At 40.5% G+C, this 18,157-nt stretch overlaps 2 protein-coding genes across 3 annotated transcripts in view; one reads left to right on the top strand and one right to left on the bottom strand.

Moving 5' to 3' along the window:
• Positions 1-7,317: 7,317 nt before the first annotated feature.
• On the bottom strand, positions 7,318-14,570 carry uqcc3 (ubiquinol-cytochrome c reductase complex assembly factor 3). The gene is made up of 2 exons (XM_008419282.3): positions 14,299-14,570; positions 7,318-7,608 (listed from the first exon to the last, which is right to left on the bottom strand). The coding sequence occupies exons 1-2, from the start codon at positions 14,413-14,415 to the stop codon at positions 7,480-7,482; spliced, it is 246 nt and encodes an 81-aa protein (XP_008417504.1). The 5' UTR covers positions 14,416-14,570; the 3' UTR covers positions 7,318-7,479.
• Positions 14,571-15,044: 474 nt separating this feature from the next.
• Positions 15,045-18,157, top strand: part of zfr (zinc finger RNA binding protein) — an 88,346-nt gene continuing 85,233 nt past the window's right edge. The window contains exons 1-2 of one of the 2 annotated variants that reach the window (XM_008419284.3): positions 15,045-15,203; positions 15,352-15,433. In XM_008419284.3, the coding sequence (XP_008417506.1) occupies positions 15,167-15,203; positions 15,352-15,433 (119 nt within the window). In that variant the 5' untranslated portion in view covers positions 15,045-15,166. The remainder of the gene's footprint in view (positions 15,204-15,351; positions 15,434-18,157) is intronic. The other variant, XM_008419283.3, reaches the window with a different exon arrangement.

Below are 18,157 nucleotides of genomic sequence, written 5' to 3'. Positions count from 1 at the left end.
CGGTATTCTGATTAATGAAATTTAAAAGTGCTGTGGTACCGTTGTTCCATCAAACCCGTTTCATGTCGGACCACTTACAGCACCGGTGTTAACGCTATAAAATTAACGCTCTCTATCGTGGTGTCACCCATGGAGGGATTTCTTTATTTAAATGGGTTCATTTTTCAGAGGGATACAAAGTGAGGGCATCGTGATTTTAGTAATCACATGTTTATAAGAGCGATTTTCTGTTCTTCCATCGTAGCGGGCAGCTTTCAAACGGAAATAAAACACTTTTTAATATAAATTGCTGCTTTGACATGATCACAGAACTGCCAAAACATATGTAGCCTACACAAATACCAGGCAAAGTGAATCACAGCAGCGTCATCAGCCGGTGTAATGCTGAACTGATGCGGAGCAGAGCCATGAAGCTACAAATACTGAATAGAAGAAGAGCTGCCATCAATACCGTTGCAGGCAAGCATGACTTAATGTTGCACAATACAGTTTTACCAAGTTGCTCAAAGTCTAAACTGGTATTGTTGTGGATTTAAGGTGTAAAGTTTACCTTCGACCAAACGCCCCCCAAAGGCATCCCAGCGCCCCCCTTTAGTAAAACTGTCCGCCAGCGCCCCCTGCCGTCCTCTGAACGCCCGCTGGGCGGCGGTACCGCCCACATTGAGAACCGCTAGCCTAATATCTGTACCAACAGTAATACAAAAAATGATTCATATGTAACTGGGTCTATATTAATAGTTTTATATTTCCACAAAATGTGTTCTTTTATGTATTTGTCTGCTTCTACTTGACTGTTGCTGTGTTCCTCTGTGTCTGCTATGGGGTTTGGTTTTCCAACTCCGCCTTATTTTCTTCTTCTTTTGTTCAGGGTCCTCCAGGACTATTATAAATATTAAGTTATTAATTTCCTCTCCCCTTTTGTTATTAGTTCCACTGGGGAGAGGCAAGTTTTATAATCTATTGTAATCCTTTCATTTATATTGTTCAAATGTTTATTTTTCCTTCTGTATTAATGATAAGTGTTTGGATATTTTCATTTGAGTTGCTATTACACCTTTATATCATTTGATGCATGCTAACTATTATTTTGTATAGATTGGGTTGGAGAACTGGAGCACATGCTAGGTGCTAATGCTAATATCTCCCGATTGACAGATTAAATAAACGGAGACCGCCTCCAAACACAGACTTGATGTCTTGTGGCTTGTCTGATCACCACACAACACACACAACGCAAAAATCCACTGGTCACACATATAAGAGGCATTAGTTTATAAAAGTCGAGGCAAACCTAAATTTACCATTTTAAAAACAAAAAGGCTGCACAGTGGCACAGTAGGTAGAGCTGTTGCCTTGCAGCAAGAAGGTTCTGGGTTCAATTCCTGGCCCCGGTCTTTCTGCATGGAGCTTGCATGTTCTCCCTGTGCATGCGTGGGTTTTCTCCGGGTACTCCGGCTTCCTCCCACAGTCCAAAAACATGACTGTTAGGTTAATTAGTCTGTCTAAATTGTCCCTAGGTGTGAGTGTGTGTGTGCATGGATGTTTGTCCTGTCTGTCTCCGTGTTGCCCTGCGACAGACTGGCGACCTGTCCAGGGTGTACCCCGCCTCTCGCCCGAAACGTAAGCTGGAGATGGGCACCAGCAACCCTCCCGACCCCACTAAGGGACAAGGGTGTAAAGAAAATGGATGGATGGATGGAAAAACAAAAAGCAGCAGGAGAATGTAACTTCATAGCCTCATTTTATAAGCAGAATCTCAGAGGAAAAAAAAAGAAGAGAAATTACGTTGTGTAATGCAAGAACATATTATAGCAGCCAAGTCAAAAAATTCACTCTAACGTAGATTATAATTATGAAACAGCAAAGGTAGATGTCCTATTTTCGGGATTCGGGAAATACGTGATTTGTACCATTTGTTCTGTGGGTTTTCCTTGTGGATCGGTGACACTTAAACGGCTGTAAAGCAAAGGTTTTGGACCTTAATCTGACTACCTGTGTGGTTTGGATCGGGTTGAAGCGTTGCTCTCGGCTGTTCTTAAATTACCGTGCTCGGCATCAGAGGGGCGTTCTGACTGCATGTTAAATGTATTTTATATAATTGTCATATAAACAAAAGCTAAGGAGTTGCCTCCCACATTATTTTCCAACAAATTATTCCACTGAAAGAAATGTGTACAGCTCCCTTTTAACCTCTGTCTTCCCATTTCTGACGCTGGATCTTCAATATCCTCAAGCTTTGAAATTGCAGGCAGCTACAAACCGTGTGTTAGCTGTAGTGGCTAAGTTTTGGCTACAGGTTTCTGTTGCCTTGATATCAGCAGGAAAATGAAAAAACTAAGCACTGGGTGGTACCGGCTAATTACTGGACACAACGACACACCAAAAAACTTGATTGTTGTACCAGTAGCTCACAGATGTTTAAAGTTTTGCATCTTTTTCATGGTACAGATCTTGCAGCTTTGGCTAAAAACAATAGGAGCAAGCAGGACCCAGAACCAATCTGTGGCATAAATTCAAACGGAAATACGTCACCACCTCTCGTGGCATATACCCCATTGCGTCATGAGCCACCGGCAAAAGGTCAAGCAAGGTGACCGGCTTATGTTGTACAAAAAAACCTCAACAAAAAAAATAATAATTTTAGTACATGTTATGTGTCAGAAGAGGGCTTAGGAAATAATGGGGTAGAGAGTGAAGAGGAAGGGGGCAAGGACTGTTCCTTGTGGAGCCCCATTGCTGCAGACAACCTTGTCCCTTCTGACAGCTCTGGGTCCTCACATACTGTTGCCGTTTTGTGAGGTAATCCAGGTGATGAGGTGGTGGTCCAGACCCGTGTACTCCAGCTTGTCCTTCAGTATCATGGGTTGGATGGTGTTAAAAGCACTTGCGAAATAAAAAAACATGATTCTCATTGTGCTCCCAGTATTCTCCAGGTGAGAAAGACAGCTGTGTAGAAGGTGAATGATGGCATCCTCCACTCTAATGCCAGGTTGGTAGGCAAATTGAAGTGGGTCCATAGATGGACTCACCAGGGGGTGGAGGTGGGCAAGAAGCAGTATCTCCATGGTCTTCATCAGGTGAGATGTCAATGCAACCAGCCTGTAGCTGTTGAGGTCTTTTGGCACTAGTACCACGCAGGATGTCTTCCACAGCTGTGGGACTTTCCCTAACCTCAAGCTGAGATTAAAGATGTACTCGGTCACATCACACAACTCATCTGCACAGGTCTTGAGAAGCCTTGAGCTGATGCCCTCTGGACCTGCAGCCACCTGCAGGTCCACTACTCAGGCGCCACCTGCAGTGGCGCCTGAGTAGTGCCCCCACTACTCAGGCACCTGCTCCCCCGAGTAGGAGAGTGATCAAACCTACTGAAGAATAGATTGAGTTCATTCACCCACTTCTGGTCCCCACAATCCTGGGAGTCGGGCTTCTTGTGGCCAGAAATAGCTTTAAGGCTGTTCCAGACTCCGCTGACATTATTCTGCTGCAGCTGGACCTCCATTTTCCGTGGAAATGGAAAATAGAGGTTTCCATTTCCACAGAAACCTCCATTTCCGTGGAGGTTTCCGAGGGTCTTTCTCGGATCTTTCTCTGAGAAAGACCCTCTCGAATCTTTCTCCTCAGCTCTCTCTGCACAGCTTTCATCTCCTCTTTGTTTCCTGACCTAAAAGCCCTCTTCTTCTCCTTCAAGAGGGCCTTTATATCAGGATTGATCCAGGGTTTGTTGTTGGAGAAAAACTGAACAGTCTTTGTGGGTACGGTGTTCTCCACACAGAAATTGACATAATACGTTATGAAGTGTTTGAGTCCATCAATATCTTCTCCATAAGGATCACACATTTCCTCCCACAAAGTTGTGCTGAAACAGTCTTTCAAAGCTTCCTTAGTCTTTGCACTCCATTTCCTCACTGTGAGGATGACGGCTGGTTCTCTGTGTACGAGTGGTTTGAACACAGGCAAAAGATGAATCAGGTTGTGATCAGATCTTCCCAGGGGAGGAAGGGGTAATGAGTTATATGCCTCCTTGGTATTGGCATAAAACAGATCCAGTATTTTATTTTCTCTGGTGTGGCAGGTGACATACTGGGTGAAGATAGACAGCGTTGAGGATGGAGAAGAATGGTTGAAATCCCCCGAGATCAGAAGTAGGGCCTGCAGTGGCGGAGCCAGACTTTTAAAGTTGGGGGAGCCAAGGGGGGGCCAGGACTACCTCTGGGGGGGGCAAAATTTTAAATGTGTGTGCGCACACACACACACACATATTATATATATATATATATATATATATATATATATATATATATATATATATAAATTTTTGACAGGTTATAATTAACACCTTTGACTGGTGTCACTTCACCCCAGCGGGTGAAGTGATGTAATTTAAGTGGAGTCGCTTAATTTCATTTGTAACAAGTTGTGTTGATCTACTTATTGTAGTTTAAACAGAGGAGTAGCAGCTGACTGTTGAGGGAGGAAAGAAATTAAAGTGCAGATTCGTTAGACGGAAACAAGCGCAGTGCGCTGGGCAATAAATGCGCATAAATGCTCCAATTAATCACACATGAGATGACAAACGCCAAATATACAATAGGCTATATAGTTATACTGCTTAGTTAATGGTGTTTTAAAAACAAAACCAGTAAAAACTTAACCTAGTTAATATGTCAGATTCCCTCCTCACCCTCGTCTTCTGTCCAGACTGTGATAAAGCGCAGCTGACCACTTGGTGCGCAGACAGTTTCAACTTTACGCACAGAGAACATCGCGGAGCTCATTATCAATCATTATAAGAACAATATCTGTCAGAGAATCACCTCTGATCTGGTCGCTTTAACGAACCAGAGACTTTGGAGCGTCTAGCGCAGCTGATCCGCTTCTGTGTGATTTTTCTCCCGCCGAGAGAAGTGAGTGCGGGATCAGGAAACGATCAGAGTTCTGCTGTCTTCTAATCACGTAATTTCGTGAATTGTTACCTGATTTCAAAAACGTTCTCGCAGAGAAATATTAAATGTTTCGTTGGATGACTACAAATTGGAAATAAAATGATTTTTTTCTTTGACGGGCAACAAAAAAACTTTAGCGCTACCTCTGCTCCAAACTACGAACATTGACGGTGTTACGTCAATCCGCGTTTCCCCATCAGATACGGTTCCCCCTGCGTCTTCTTGCCGCCCCGCCCACGCGGCACAATACGCACGTGCCACGCTGAGCACTGAGAAAGCAGGCGCGTAGGGAACTACGGACACCGTGAAAGCTCAAACAGTATGTTTCGGCAAAGTTGTCACTTTTTTCACGTTTTTGCGGGAAACTAATAATAATAACAATAACAACAACAATAATAATAGTAATAATAATAATAAATAATAGTGATGATAAATACATATAAGTCACTTATATATATAATTATTATAAATGTATATATATGTTTAGTTATATATATATTTATGAAATAAATACAGGGCAATGTATTTTAATGCTCGATATTACCCATCAGATACCGTTCCCCTTGTTTTACAGTGGGGGAACGATATCTGATGGGTAATATTGAGCATTAAAATGCATTGCCCTGTTTATATATATATAATTAAACATATATACATTTATAATAATTATAATATATGTGACATATATGTATTTATCATTACTATTATTTTTTATTATTATTGTTATTGGTATTATTACTATTGATTTCCCGCAAAAACGTGAAGAAAGTGACAACTTTGCCGAAACATATTGTTTGAACTTTCACGGTGTCCGTAGTTCCCTATGCGCGTGCTTTCTCAGTGCTCAGCGCGGCACGTGCGTATTGTGCCGCGTGGGCGGGGCGGCAAGAAGACGCAGGGGGAACCGTATCTGATGGGGAAACGCGGATTGACGTAACACCGGCAATGTTCGTAGTTTGGAGCAGAGGTATTTATTATATATATAAGTCATATATATATATAAAAAAAACAGGGCAATGCATTTTAATGCTCAATATTACCCATCAGATACCGTTCCCCTTGTTTTACAGTGGGGAACCCTATCTGATGGCCATATTTCGCCCATCAGTTATTGTTCCCCCACTGTAAAACAAGGGGAACAGTATCTGATGGGTGATTTTAACATGGGGGAAACGGTATCTGATGGCTGAAATATGGCAATCAGATATCGTTCCCCCACTGTAAAACAAGGGGAACGGTATCTGATGGGTGAAATATGGCCATCAGATACCGTTCTCCCACTTAAAAATTAGGGGAACGGTATCTGATGGGTGATTTTAACATAGGGGGAACGGTTTCTGATGGGTGAAATATGGCCATAAGATACCGTTCCCCACTTTAAAACAAGGGGAACAATATCTGATGGGTGAAATATGGCCATCAGATACCGTTCCCCCACTGTAAAACAAGGGGAACGGTATCTGATGGGTGATTTTAACATAGCGGGAACGGTATCTGATGGGTAATATCGAGCATTAAAATACAGCTGCACGTTAAGTGCTTCTTACAGCTGTAAGCAAAGAGATCCTGCACGCTGCTCGCTGGGACCAAACTCGTGTGTGCAAAACACAAATAAAATACAAAATAAAAAATACTACAAACTTCGCAAGTTTAATGTCCATGGTGAACGGACAGTATGAAATGTACCTAAACTTAGAAAGTGCTATAAAAAAAAAAAGAGGAAAAATAAAAGAAAAAAGCTCACAGAGAGCAAGAGCTGCTGTAAAAGGCTGTCACTCACGTGGCGCCAAAGTGTATTTTAATATCTGGTCTCTTTTAAAGACTTTAGGATTTGGCGAGTCAGATATATTTATGTCCGGGTAAACTTAGAGGTGTATATTCAAAAATGTAAGAAAAAATGGTTGGTTTCCGGAGCTCTACTAGTGTGCTGCAATCTTCCTCAGCGGTCCCACGTCACTCCAAAGGGCATTTTTAAGTACCGTAATCCCCAACAATGTAGGAATTGAGAAATTAAAGAATGTGGAGATTATTTTTAATCAGTGTATTGCAAGATGTAGTACTGGAGAGCAGATGGATTGCCCACCCACCAACTGCAGGAATATGCTTTCAACTCTTCAAAGCTCCAAAGAGGAAAAACTGGAAATAAATAGACCTGCAATGAGTTTTGCAAGTCACCAATAATGTTATAATCTCAGAAGTAAAACCAAAAACATTATTTTGCTTTGGATACATTAATTTTGAGTGGTAGTTTTCTGCATACACAGCTCAGATTGATAAACAGGAACATGATATGGCATCTAAACAAAGAAGAATACAAATATGACTGGTCATTTAAAATGGAAAAGCAATCAGAAAAATTAATGAGAAACTCTTTAGTTGAAAGAGCTTTAATCAAACAGTTCAGTGCAATGTATAGAATTGCACGCTAGACAACGGCTTCTATGCACTCAAACAGTGTCCATGTTTATGATTCATTTGCAGCTCTTCGTATTAGGAGTGCTAAACAGCCAGCAATGAACAGAGAGAGGTGCGTCTACTTTCCAGGTCCTAATCCTCTTGCAAGGTTGTCACTGGTTTCAGCAGCATCCTTTAAGACTTGCATCAGCATGGCATTCCTCTGTCTCGTCTCTTCCATCCTCACTGGGTTTGATTCAGGGAGGTTCTGGTAGGTGGTGGACAGAAAAAACCCAGGTAATTCATGATCAACTGAATTCATTTAATTTGAAAACAAACAACAACAAAAAACTAAAAATGTACAATTATAAGAAACGGAACAAAACTTTTTTTCTTCAAATAAATATTTGCTAATGTAAAATGTGCGTAAAATATAAGGAAAAGAACTATCTGGAAGCACAAAAACATTTGACTCATGTTCACTGATAGAAAACTCCAATCTAACGTTTTATACAAGAACTTGAAAACCCTTACAAATAGTCAGAGATTATTTCACTTCATAAATGTGTGTAGGTCACAGTCATTAAGCAAATGAGATTTGGTGTGTTTTAATTATAAACTGACAGTTCTCATGTCTATTAGGAAATAAAGAGCCCTACTTGGCAGGCTGGGATCTGCTTAAGATCCCTTCCTCAAAGGGAGGGAAGATTGTGTGATTTTTGACAATGAGGAGGAAATTTAGGACTTTTCACAACTGTTTCTAATTACACTCCTACTCCAAAATGAAAACTGAATGAAAAACTGAAGAAAGGTGGCTTGGCGAGAACATTACATCTGTAAGTCTGGTGGCTTACAAATGCAGCATTTGTAAGCCATCAGACACCGAAGCTGATTTACTGTTCTGTTTTTGTCCAGAACTGGTGTGGTCCACTCTACAATTGAGCTCAAAATTTTTTCACAACCCTGGCAGCTCAAATAACTGATAAAATGAAAACAGAATACAAACAAAACATAATGTTAAAGGGTTATCAATGTTTTGAACAATTGATCTTTTTTAATTCGTTTTCTTAAAATGGCAAGACATATGATCAATACCCATCACATTAGTTAATAGAAAAATCTTTATAAGCATTAGCACAAATAAACCTTTCCTTCAATCACTAACCACCTTTTTGTGTTTCCACTGGTATTTTTTAATATTTTGGTGATCAATCAAATTTACTTCAATAGCACATTTCAGCAATAAGGCAGTTCAAATGGTGACAAGTTGCAAGATGTTGCCTTGCTTTCACTCTAATCTTTGACTTCAGTCAGGAGTCTGGCTTTGCCACTTCAAGACCTTAAGAATAACTCCAGTCAGAAAAAACATGTTGGTCAAGGTAAAGGATTAGTTTAAACCTAAAGTTGCCAGCAGTATGAATCACATTGGGTTTCTCTGTCTTGATCTTATTGCTGAGGTAGTTCCGTTTAAAGCAAAAAGATGTACATACATTGTACCTTTGCTAACATTATTTTAAATGCAGCATTTGTAAGGCACCAGGATCAAACACTGATTTACAGCTTTCAACAATATTAAAATAGCCGATTTTAGAAGAGGGAAGGATTGGCCTTTTTAAATTTCACATAGTGAGCCAGTATGTCACTTTATTTTTCTTTCTTCTTCTCTTTACGTAAAATAAGAATTTAAGGGATAAGTGATGAATCAGCCTTTTGTTCAGAGGTTTACTTGTGAAGGAAAGTGGGACACAATCAACAAGTTATTGAATGAAAAGGGAAATCAGCTGTTAATCAGTTGGTTTAAATGATGTGAACCAGTTGTACTAAATCACGTTACAGCATCACTTAATTTATTATCTGGGTTTTGGGGGGTTTTCCATGCAAAAGAGCAAGGCTAATATTCTAACTTTAAAAGGGTCAGAGACAGGTCCTGGTTGGATGAGCAAAGATACGCCTTATTTGAATCCTTGACTATAAAACGTTGTGCACAGGAGTAACAAATTAGATTTTGCTCTTGCAATTCTCCAAAGACGTCTTTGCTTTTCTTTCTCTTTCTATCTTTCTTGACTTTTTCTTCTTTCCATTTGTATCAGGTAAATGAATGTATGCCTCTGTTGTTCTGCAGATTTTGTTGTAATTTCATACGTCGTCTTCTATTGGATTAAACTCTGCAATTCTGTGACGTCAACATCATTATTGTTTTCCTTTGTGGCTACACGCGGCCTGCCGGGAGGACCTGGGAGCCAAAGAGGAAGATAGAGCCAGGTATTTCCAAAATTAACAAATTTAGAAAATCTTCCTCAACAGCCTCCAAGAATCCACCCCCCAACCCCTTCACTCAAACCCATTAAACCCATTAATAGCTGTCAACCAGACAGCTATTTGTAAGCCATAGGGGGGGGCCCAGAAATAGTTTGGAAACCACTGGGGGGGGGGGGCAGGAGAAAAAGTTTGGGAACCACTGCATTAAGTGATGCAATTTGAATAACAACAGTGGAAGTCTGTCTGAACTTCTGCCAAACAAATATTTGATCAGAATAATTTTGTTCAGCTCTAGTTATTATGCTACTTGTATTAAGAAATAATTGTATTGCACTTTATAACAACTAGATGTAACCAGGATAACTTTTCTGTTAGATTCAGTTTTTATTTTTATTTTCCATTTTGTTAGATTTATTTTATTTAAAGATTTAATTAGAAATAAAAATCCTCCTTTCCTTAATTTATTCTTTACAAACTAAATCAAGCGAGAACAACATTGTTCTCGCACGGTTTTAACGTCATGTGACAGCTGCACGTCAGCGTCCCAAATTGACAGCTACCGCTTATATGGCTGCAAATTGGCGTCCTAGGTAGGAGACACTGTCGGACTCTGATGTGCAGACGCGTGATCATTCATCCGAACGTTGTAGCGATCACGGTTTGTCAAGAGGGAACTGGCCAGCTGTGTTGCAGACTCCCATTCAAGCAGTCTGCTTCAGGATCCAGGAAAAATCACAGATTGTCTGGCATCATGACGACCAGAATGGCGAGCTAACCAATTAGCAGATCACAGAAATACCACATCAACTTCCCATCATCAAGAAACTTCTTCCGAATTGGTTGGAGATTCAGCCATAAAATCTTCACTCTAGACTGACCCGCTCCAGAAAGAATTGGATTATTTTCTTTCATCATCAGCAAAAGACTGCTGACTTCCTTGGTTTAAGGAACCCTTCTGGACTTTAAATTATGGACTAACTTGTATATATTAATACAATTCACCAATTTTGCACCATCTAGTTGTCTCTGTCTTTTACAATTTGCCACTTCCTCCATCAGACGAACCTAGTTTTAATAATCACTTGGATTGACTCTAACTTGGATTATTTCTTTAAATAATCCTAATAGTCCTAGAATGTAATACAGGTTATATTATATGGCGAGCTAGCCAGGAGGTTGTTGGCATTTTGTTTAACACAAATTCTTTTTTTTTTTTCTTTCTTTTTCCTGCCATCATCAATATGGATGAATTTCAAAAGCTTGACATAAAAATTCCCAATTCTGTTTCGGTTGATGGCATTTCAGATGAAGATGGTAAAAAGGAAGTATTTGACTTTTTGAAACAGTTTAATAAATTAACTCACCATATCCCATACATAACTGTCAAGCTTTGGGTTTGAGAATACGGGAAATGTCACCTGGAGTTGGCAGTTTTTTTACTGTCCAGGGCAGTAAAAAAACTGCACGAACGAAAGACCAGGGAAGGCAATACAGAATATTTACGGGAAAATGCTAAGGAGCACAGCGGGAAAGGGGGATACAAAAACGATAGTTTCCCTGCCAAAACGGGAGACTTGACAGGTATGCCTTGCCCAGCCATTTATAGCTTTTGTATCCTTGTTAACAAGATTTAACACCTTTGACACATCTACCAGCTATGTACCGTCACAATGCACTCCACCACCCGTTTGTTGAAACCGGGATGATATGAAATTTATTGTGCGGTTTGTCCGTAAAGCTACACTACACTATAAGCATCAACTACTCAGCCGCCCGCCGTGTTCAGTCTATCTGCTTACCTGTATAAATACTCCTGCAGCGCTCTTCCAGCGGTTCGCTCTGAACCAGCAGCTCCCAGAGGAGAAAAGCTGCCGTAGTCCAGGCATTGCTCCAGTCATTTAAGGATGCTTACTGGTCCCCCAAAAACAATGAAAACCCGGGCATTATCATCAATCATTTTCATCAATCACCCTAATATCCCCGCGGCCGAACTTGAAAAATGCCTGGTATGCAGCTGGAGGTGATGGATAGGCAGCAGAGCAATGGTTGGGAAAATCAGCAGGTGGAGCTGCATAGGGCTGGCTGTAGTTCTGCTGTGCTGCCACTCCCTGTGGTGGCTGATACAGAGTCTGCAGAGAGGTTATATCATCATATCCTGCTCCTGTGTGGACGGCGACTATATTTGTGACTTTCCTCTTGAGAAGCGTTGTCTTGTGAAGTTGCCATGTTGTTGATTCAACCAATGGGCTCCGGTTCAAAGGACTACTTGTAGAAGACTGTGTGCGTCTGAATCTTCCTCGTTCAGAAGGAATAGGTCAACTCCACCAGTGCAGCTTAGAAAGTTTATTGATGAAATAGTAGCAGGTACATGAGATGATGGTATAGCTCAGGGGTGTCCAAAGTCGGTCCTCGAGGGCCGGCATCCTGCATGTTTTAGTTCTCTCCCTGGTTTAACACACCTGGATTAAATGATAGCTCGTTAGAAGGCCTAAGAGAAATATTGACAAGCTGAAAAGGTTGTTACTACCACCAGGGAGAGAACTAAAACATGCAGGATGCCGGCCCTCGAGGACCGACTTTGGACACCCCTGGTATAGATGATGATGAGGTGGAGATAGTAATGATATACTTATATTTGGTTTCATATGTATATGCATGTATGTGTGTGTATATATAATAAAAAGCACACAGATCTCATACACACGGAATTAAGGAAGCATTGATAGTGGATGCTATCCATGGATGGTATTTTTATGCCACCAAGCCACACAGAAAACAACTTGCACAGCTACATGAAATTGGAACTACAAAAACGAACAGATGCATGATGGGTAATGTAGTGCTAAACGAACGGACGGACTTTTAACAGTTCAAGTGTGACCGAGATAAAAAAAAAAAAGGTCAAAAATGGTCCTTTATTGAAATTTCAAAAATCAGAACAAAATTTTCACAAATCCCAAACATGTTTTTAAATATTCTAATATTAGAGCAGAATAATTAAGTCCAAGTTTGAAGTGTCTAGGTATTGCAGTTTTTAACTACAATTGATTAAAGATGCGGAAGGTAGTGAAAAATTAGGTGGAATCGCCATTTCCATTAGCCATTTCCCAAATCGGAAGCTGGAATCAGAAACCAACTTCAGCTCCATGCCTAATTCTCAATCTTACTGGATCTTGCTAGTTAGAGGCGGTCTAGTGGAAAAGCGGCGCAAGTGCTCAGTAAAATGCATACCTGTCAAGTCATCCGGTTTTTTCCGGAAAACTACCATATTGTACCTCCGTCTCCCTCCGTGCTCCCGTATTAGCATTTTCCCATAAATAATACCTGGGGACCCTCAAGGATTCCAGCCAGGGACGCCGCAAAAGGGGGTTGGGGGTAGTTAGGACAATTCCGAGGGCCAATACCAACAGGGGGCCCTCCACAATACAATTTTTTTTTACATTTTTCTTCATAAAAATAGAAAAAAAGTTGGGGCCCTATTAATTACAAAATTAATTATATTTTGTTTTAAAAATTGTTTTTTTTAATCAGTAAAACATAAATGTTACAACTCAGACCAAAAAGCACACATCCATATTTGCACTGAACACCCCCTTGGATCTGCATGAAATGGTTAGTTCCTGCTTGGCGAGTTGGACAGTTCAGCAGCAGTCAGTAGAACACAAAGACTGTGGCAGTTACTATGCCGCCAAGAAAAAATATTAGTCAGGTTTACAAAGAGAGAGAGAGAAAAAAAAGACAAGAGTGTCAATTTGTAGCCCAGTTTTTCTCCAAGACAGGTGGTTAGACTGTGTGAGAATATCAACCATTTAGCACAGTCAGCTTAGTTACAGACCGTTTGCCTCCATTTCACTAGCATTTATAGAATGAAGGAAAACAAATCTACCAACATATTCATATATTTAAGTTGTCCCTGTACCTTTTACCACACTTAACAAATGAGTCGGACAGCAGCAGCAGCTCTAACCCCCATATCAGAATAACCCCTCCTCCCTGGCCCAGTGAAAACGGTGAGTAACACTGTGTTCAGTGACGACCTAGTCTAGTTAGCATCATTCCAGGGTATGTAAATTTTTCCTCTCTCACTGCTCTTTTTACAGTTACACAACAAAATGCATTTATTAGTGACAGAAATTCAAACAATCTTTATAAAATTTTAATAAAAAACAGCCTCTTGTCAGTCCAGATAGTTCTGCATTAGCTTGTATTTAAATTACAGACCCGTCCCTTCCTAAGTTAAATTAAAGCTGCAGTATGTAACTTCTATTAACAAAAATAACATATTTGTCAAGACTGTCAATATGTTGAGAAATTATCTGAGAATAATTTAATTCCTCTGCCTTCTCCCAGTAATCTCGAGAAACAGCCCAACCGAGGTGGGTTTTAGCGCTGTAAATCACAATCTTTAACCGTCAGTAGTAGGTCTGGGAGGAGGTGGAAGAGATTAATCTTTTCGCAGAAAATCTGTCTCATAACAAACTGTAATGACAAGAAAGCAAGGCAGTTGCATGCCTTTAAAATTGTGCCGTTTTTTATGGGTCAAATGGATTCAGGAAATTGTAACAGCAGTGGGGCAAAATTAAATTTTTTGTCATGGGGCCCAAGTTTTCTGGCAGCGCCCCTGATTCCAGCTCTAAGCTAAGGCTGAAACAGAAACTCCAGATAGGAGACAGGCAAGGTTAAGTTTACATGAAATCACCTTCAGCATCTCTTTCCTTCGCTGTTCTCCTGGAGATATCACAGACCACATTCCATATCCGAGCCCCATAGAAGCAATCGCCGCTGTGGAGGTCAGAATAGTCCGCATCCCGCTCATCCTGAACGGTCACTTTTTGTGGTGTCTGAGCCGCTGAACTCACTTATACTGCAGCACTCTGTCTGCTATCCTTTCATATTGTCCGAAAGAAGCAGCGGTGCGGGGGAAGCCGGGACGTTTTTCTCCCTCTTCTGCCTTCTGTGGCTGGTGTCGATAAACGTCTTGATGCAATACTGCCCCCAACGGGAATGGAGTGTAAATTGCTTTGACTGAGCCTGTACTTTAATCCTTGTAGCTGATTACAGTCAGTCTATTTGTCATTATAAACGCGGAGATCATTGTGTTTGTGAACTCTCTAATCACGCAGCTCGGAGATTTCACAAAGTAAAACCAAAAGAGTACCAAAAGAGAGTACACACACACACACACACACACACACACACACACACACACATATATATATATATATATATATATATATATATATATTTGAGAAATACTCCCATTTAACCCACAAATACAAATGGGTGTATTGTGGGTTTTGGTCAATGGACCAAAACCGAGGTTAAACGTAGGTTCAAAAAGCACACTACTTTTGTTCATTGTCTCTCCATAGTCGCTGTATAACGTTGATGTATGAATGGCAACGCAACTTCCGATTAACTCAAATATTACTGACGCAAGATCAGGAGCTAGACCGCACCCTGCCTCATTGTGGCGCATGCGCGAAGGCAGCATTTCCGGGTACGACATGTAATATGAAGAGGCTGGTATTCTAGTGAGGCATCGTTAGAACGCTTAAAAAACCCCAATGATTCCTATATGTCCAGTGGTCTCCTTCACCTATGGTGAGTATCATTAAAAGCTTGGGCATTACTTAGGCTGATTTGTTCTGACCTATGGTTGTTTACAAGCTACTGAGTATCACGAATAAACAGGCTAATGGCTAGTCCTTGAAATGCGCTCATCAGAGCCTGCTGTGTCTGTCCTCTGCAGTGCCCAGCCGGCTTGGTGAAGATGCCAAAATGGCTACCGGCAATTATTTCGGATTTACGCATGGCGCCGCAGCTCAGTACAGGTAAGGAACTTGTAGATTTTTAGCTGTTTGATACCAACACACCTCTTTATGGTATTAACTGTGAATTTATGCATGATTTATGTAATCTGGGTGATTTATCCCCAGTGCTGCCATTGTTCCAGCTGGGGGAGGGGGCGGTTGTCCTGCGAATTTGGATGAAAGCCAAAGTTGAGATTTGAATTGTACTCTGCGTTAACTAATATATTGCACCCTCCGATTAAATCCAAAATGCATGTTTCCACGCCAGAAACTACATAAACCGGAGAGTCCCGTTACTATAGCTGTTAATTATTAGATGTAATGCATTTTATTTCCACACTAAAACATTCAGTTATGTTGTCAAAGCAAATTTGATCATAGCTTTGTCTGACATGCATAGCTATCAATAGAGCTGAAAGGAATCCAGCTCAGCAAAACATGTTGGAGTGAAGGATGTGGCTCTGTAAACAACATCCTGATAAAGATTAGTTTAATCTCACAAAAGGTCACATCTAAAACCTTTTTCTGCAAAAGTGCAAAGCTTTTAGTAATGCTTAGTTAAAAATTGAGAAGGTGATGGAAAAAGATCTGGGCTAGTTTCATGTCCCAAAGTTTTATATTAAAACCATATTCCAAATAATTTGAAAAAGTGGCGATTTCTGAGAAGAGGGACAGAACATTTCTGCTGGATAAAGCACAGAATTTGAATACAATATACACAAAATATGATTTATTCAAATAATTTATTAAACTAACCTGGGGAATGTCAGCATAACAATGCATGTTTTCATGGTTTTTAATATTCCTTATTTCAAACTATGTAGTAGGTGGATGGTGTCTGAAAAAGCCCTTGTCATATTTGAGTACACAAGCTTGTGGAATAATTTCAATTTCTTTGGGAAAATTTAAACCCATTGTTTCTCATCTCAATAATCAATCATAGATATTACCATTAAATGTTGAACTTTTTTTAGTGTGTAGAATAAGTGTTGGTTCAACTTTAAGGGCATGATTACTACATCTCACAAAAGATGAAATAATCTTAAAAACAGCAACTGAATATTTTGCCTTAAAATACATTTTGCTTACATTCTCGTCCAAATAAAATGTTAAATCAGGGAATGAATTGGTGAAAGAAACTTGGAGATCAGCAACCTTTTTCTAAACATTGTCCACTTTTATCACAGCCTTTACCTTCCTTTCTGTCTTCTGAAATGGACCCAGAGGAGGCCTAGGTTAGCATCCTGATTGTGCCTTGTGTAAACAGATGTTGTAATTCTCAACTAAAAACAATGCATAGTTTCACAAGTCATGTTTTGTGTCATAAGTTTAAAATTATCCAGTTTAACTGGGACAACTACTTCTATGAGCTTATTCAGGGTTAGGAAGATTACTTAGAATGACCCCTAACCTTTTAGTCAAGCTCATGCCAACATCTGAAATGCTTGGCCTAAGAGAGATGGAAAAAAGAAACCCAACATAGCTAAATATGTGAATTACATGAGACCTGGACTGGCACTGACTTTAAACAGACGGTTCTGCAATTTATTCTTGATTGCGAGAAGTGAGACATCAGCATATTAACATTCTGGTCTGGGTCGAACACAATCAGACCTATCACCAAGTTTTATACACAGTTAAGACACACCACAATAGACGTTACTTAATACTGACCTCCACCATGCTGAATAATTGAGGTCCAAGATGATTTTATTGCACCCCTGTGCTTGAAGCAACAACCTCATCTGATCTGCTTTGTTCTTGAGATGTCATTTCATCAACATTCCTCTCGGTAGAAACTACATCTCAGGCAAGGCCATAAGTTTCCACACAGATGAAGGAAGATGAACATACTTATTTTCCTCAACAAACCCCTAGAGTTCTCGAACCAGACACCACATTAAGATGAACAACAGAAACAGAATTGGGACAAAGGGCATCCTGGCAATGGCCAAACTCAGTGCTGTGCTGAGAATGCAGACTCATTTCTTGCTTTCTTCATACAGGAGCCAGATGACCCTATAGAGTGTCCCCGGCAACCTTTTTTCTGTAGCAACCCTCAATCAAGAGGTCATAGAACTGGTTAACATTTCAGGACAACAGCTGCGCTGCTCGTCCTCTGTACAATGAAAGGTTGGCCCCTTCCTTCCAACTTACCCAAAGAGACTGATAAGTTTAAGCTTTTAATAGTTGGAGCACACTGCTGAGTGATGTTGAAGAGACATGCCAAATATGACAGCCTCAAAATTCCCAGAGCCTTCAGGATCTTGTGATGTATTTTGTCCACTGGCACCCTGTAGTTTGGATGTTAAGATCCTGGAGACAGAGGGGAGAGCACCAGAATCCGAGGTGTTCAACAGCTTTTCAGTAAGTGATTGATTGGGGATCCATCCCATCAGCTGCTCTTACTCCACTGTGTCTGTTCAAGCCCAGACACAGTGGTCATCACAGCCACCTTCCTGGATATTTCAGAACTCTTAATGCTTCTTTCTGTTGACAAATGTCATGCAGATGCTAGTTTTATTTTCAGCTATTCCAGCTGTCGAACATTTTTAAAGGAAGCATAGCCAATATGATCCAGGAGTACTTTCTATGCTATAAAACAAGTAAAAACTTTTTTGGCAGTATTAGCTCCTTTAATCTCTCCATCTAGGATAGAACTACAGCTAAACAGATGAGGTCTGGGCCAGTGGGATGAAAAACGGCTCGGCCTCTCCTTATGTCAGAGTGCTGGATTTGTTGAGC

The sequence above is a fragment of the Poecilia reticulata genome, chromosome 9 (genome assembly GCF_904066995.2).
Source record: "Poecilia reticulata chromosome 9, P_reticulata-male-v2, whole genome shotgun sequence".
Taxonomy (NCBI): domain Eukaryota; kingdom Metazoa; phylum Chordata; class Actinopteri; order Cyprinodontiformes; family Poeciliidae; genus Poecilia; species Poecilia reticulata.
The sequence above is the reverse complement of the archived record's forward strand: the minus strand, read 5'-3'. Positions and strand labels throughout refer to the sequence as shown.

Bases quoted from the DNA above. Each gene is read 5' to 3' on its own strand.
- uqcc3 (XM_008419282.3), bottom strand. From the start codon at position 14,415: ATGAGCGGGATGCGGACTATTCTGACCTCCACAGCGGCGATTGCTTCT. The intron at 7,609-14,298 runs GTGATTTCATGT...ACCACCTACCAG, and splicing joins GAAGGAAAGAGATGCTGAAG to AACCTCCCTGAATCAAACCC.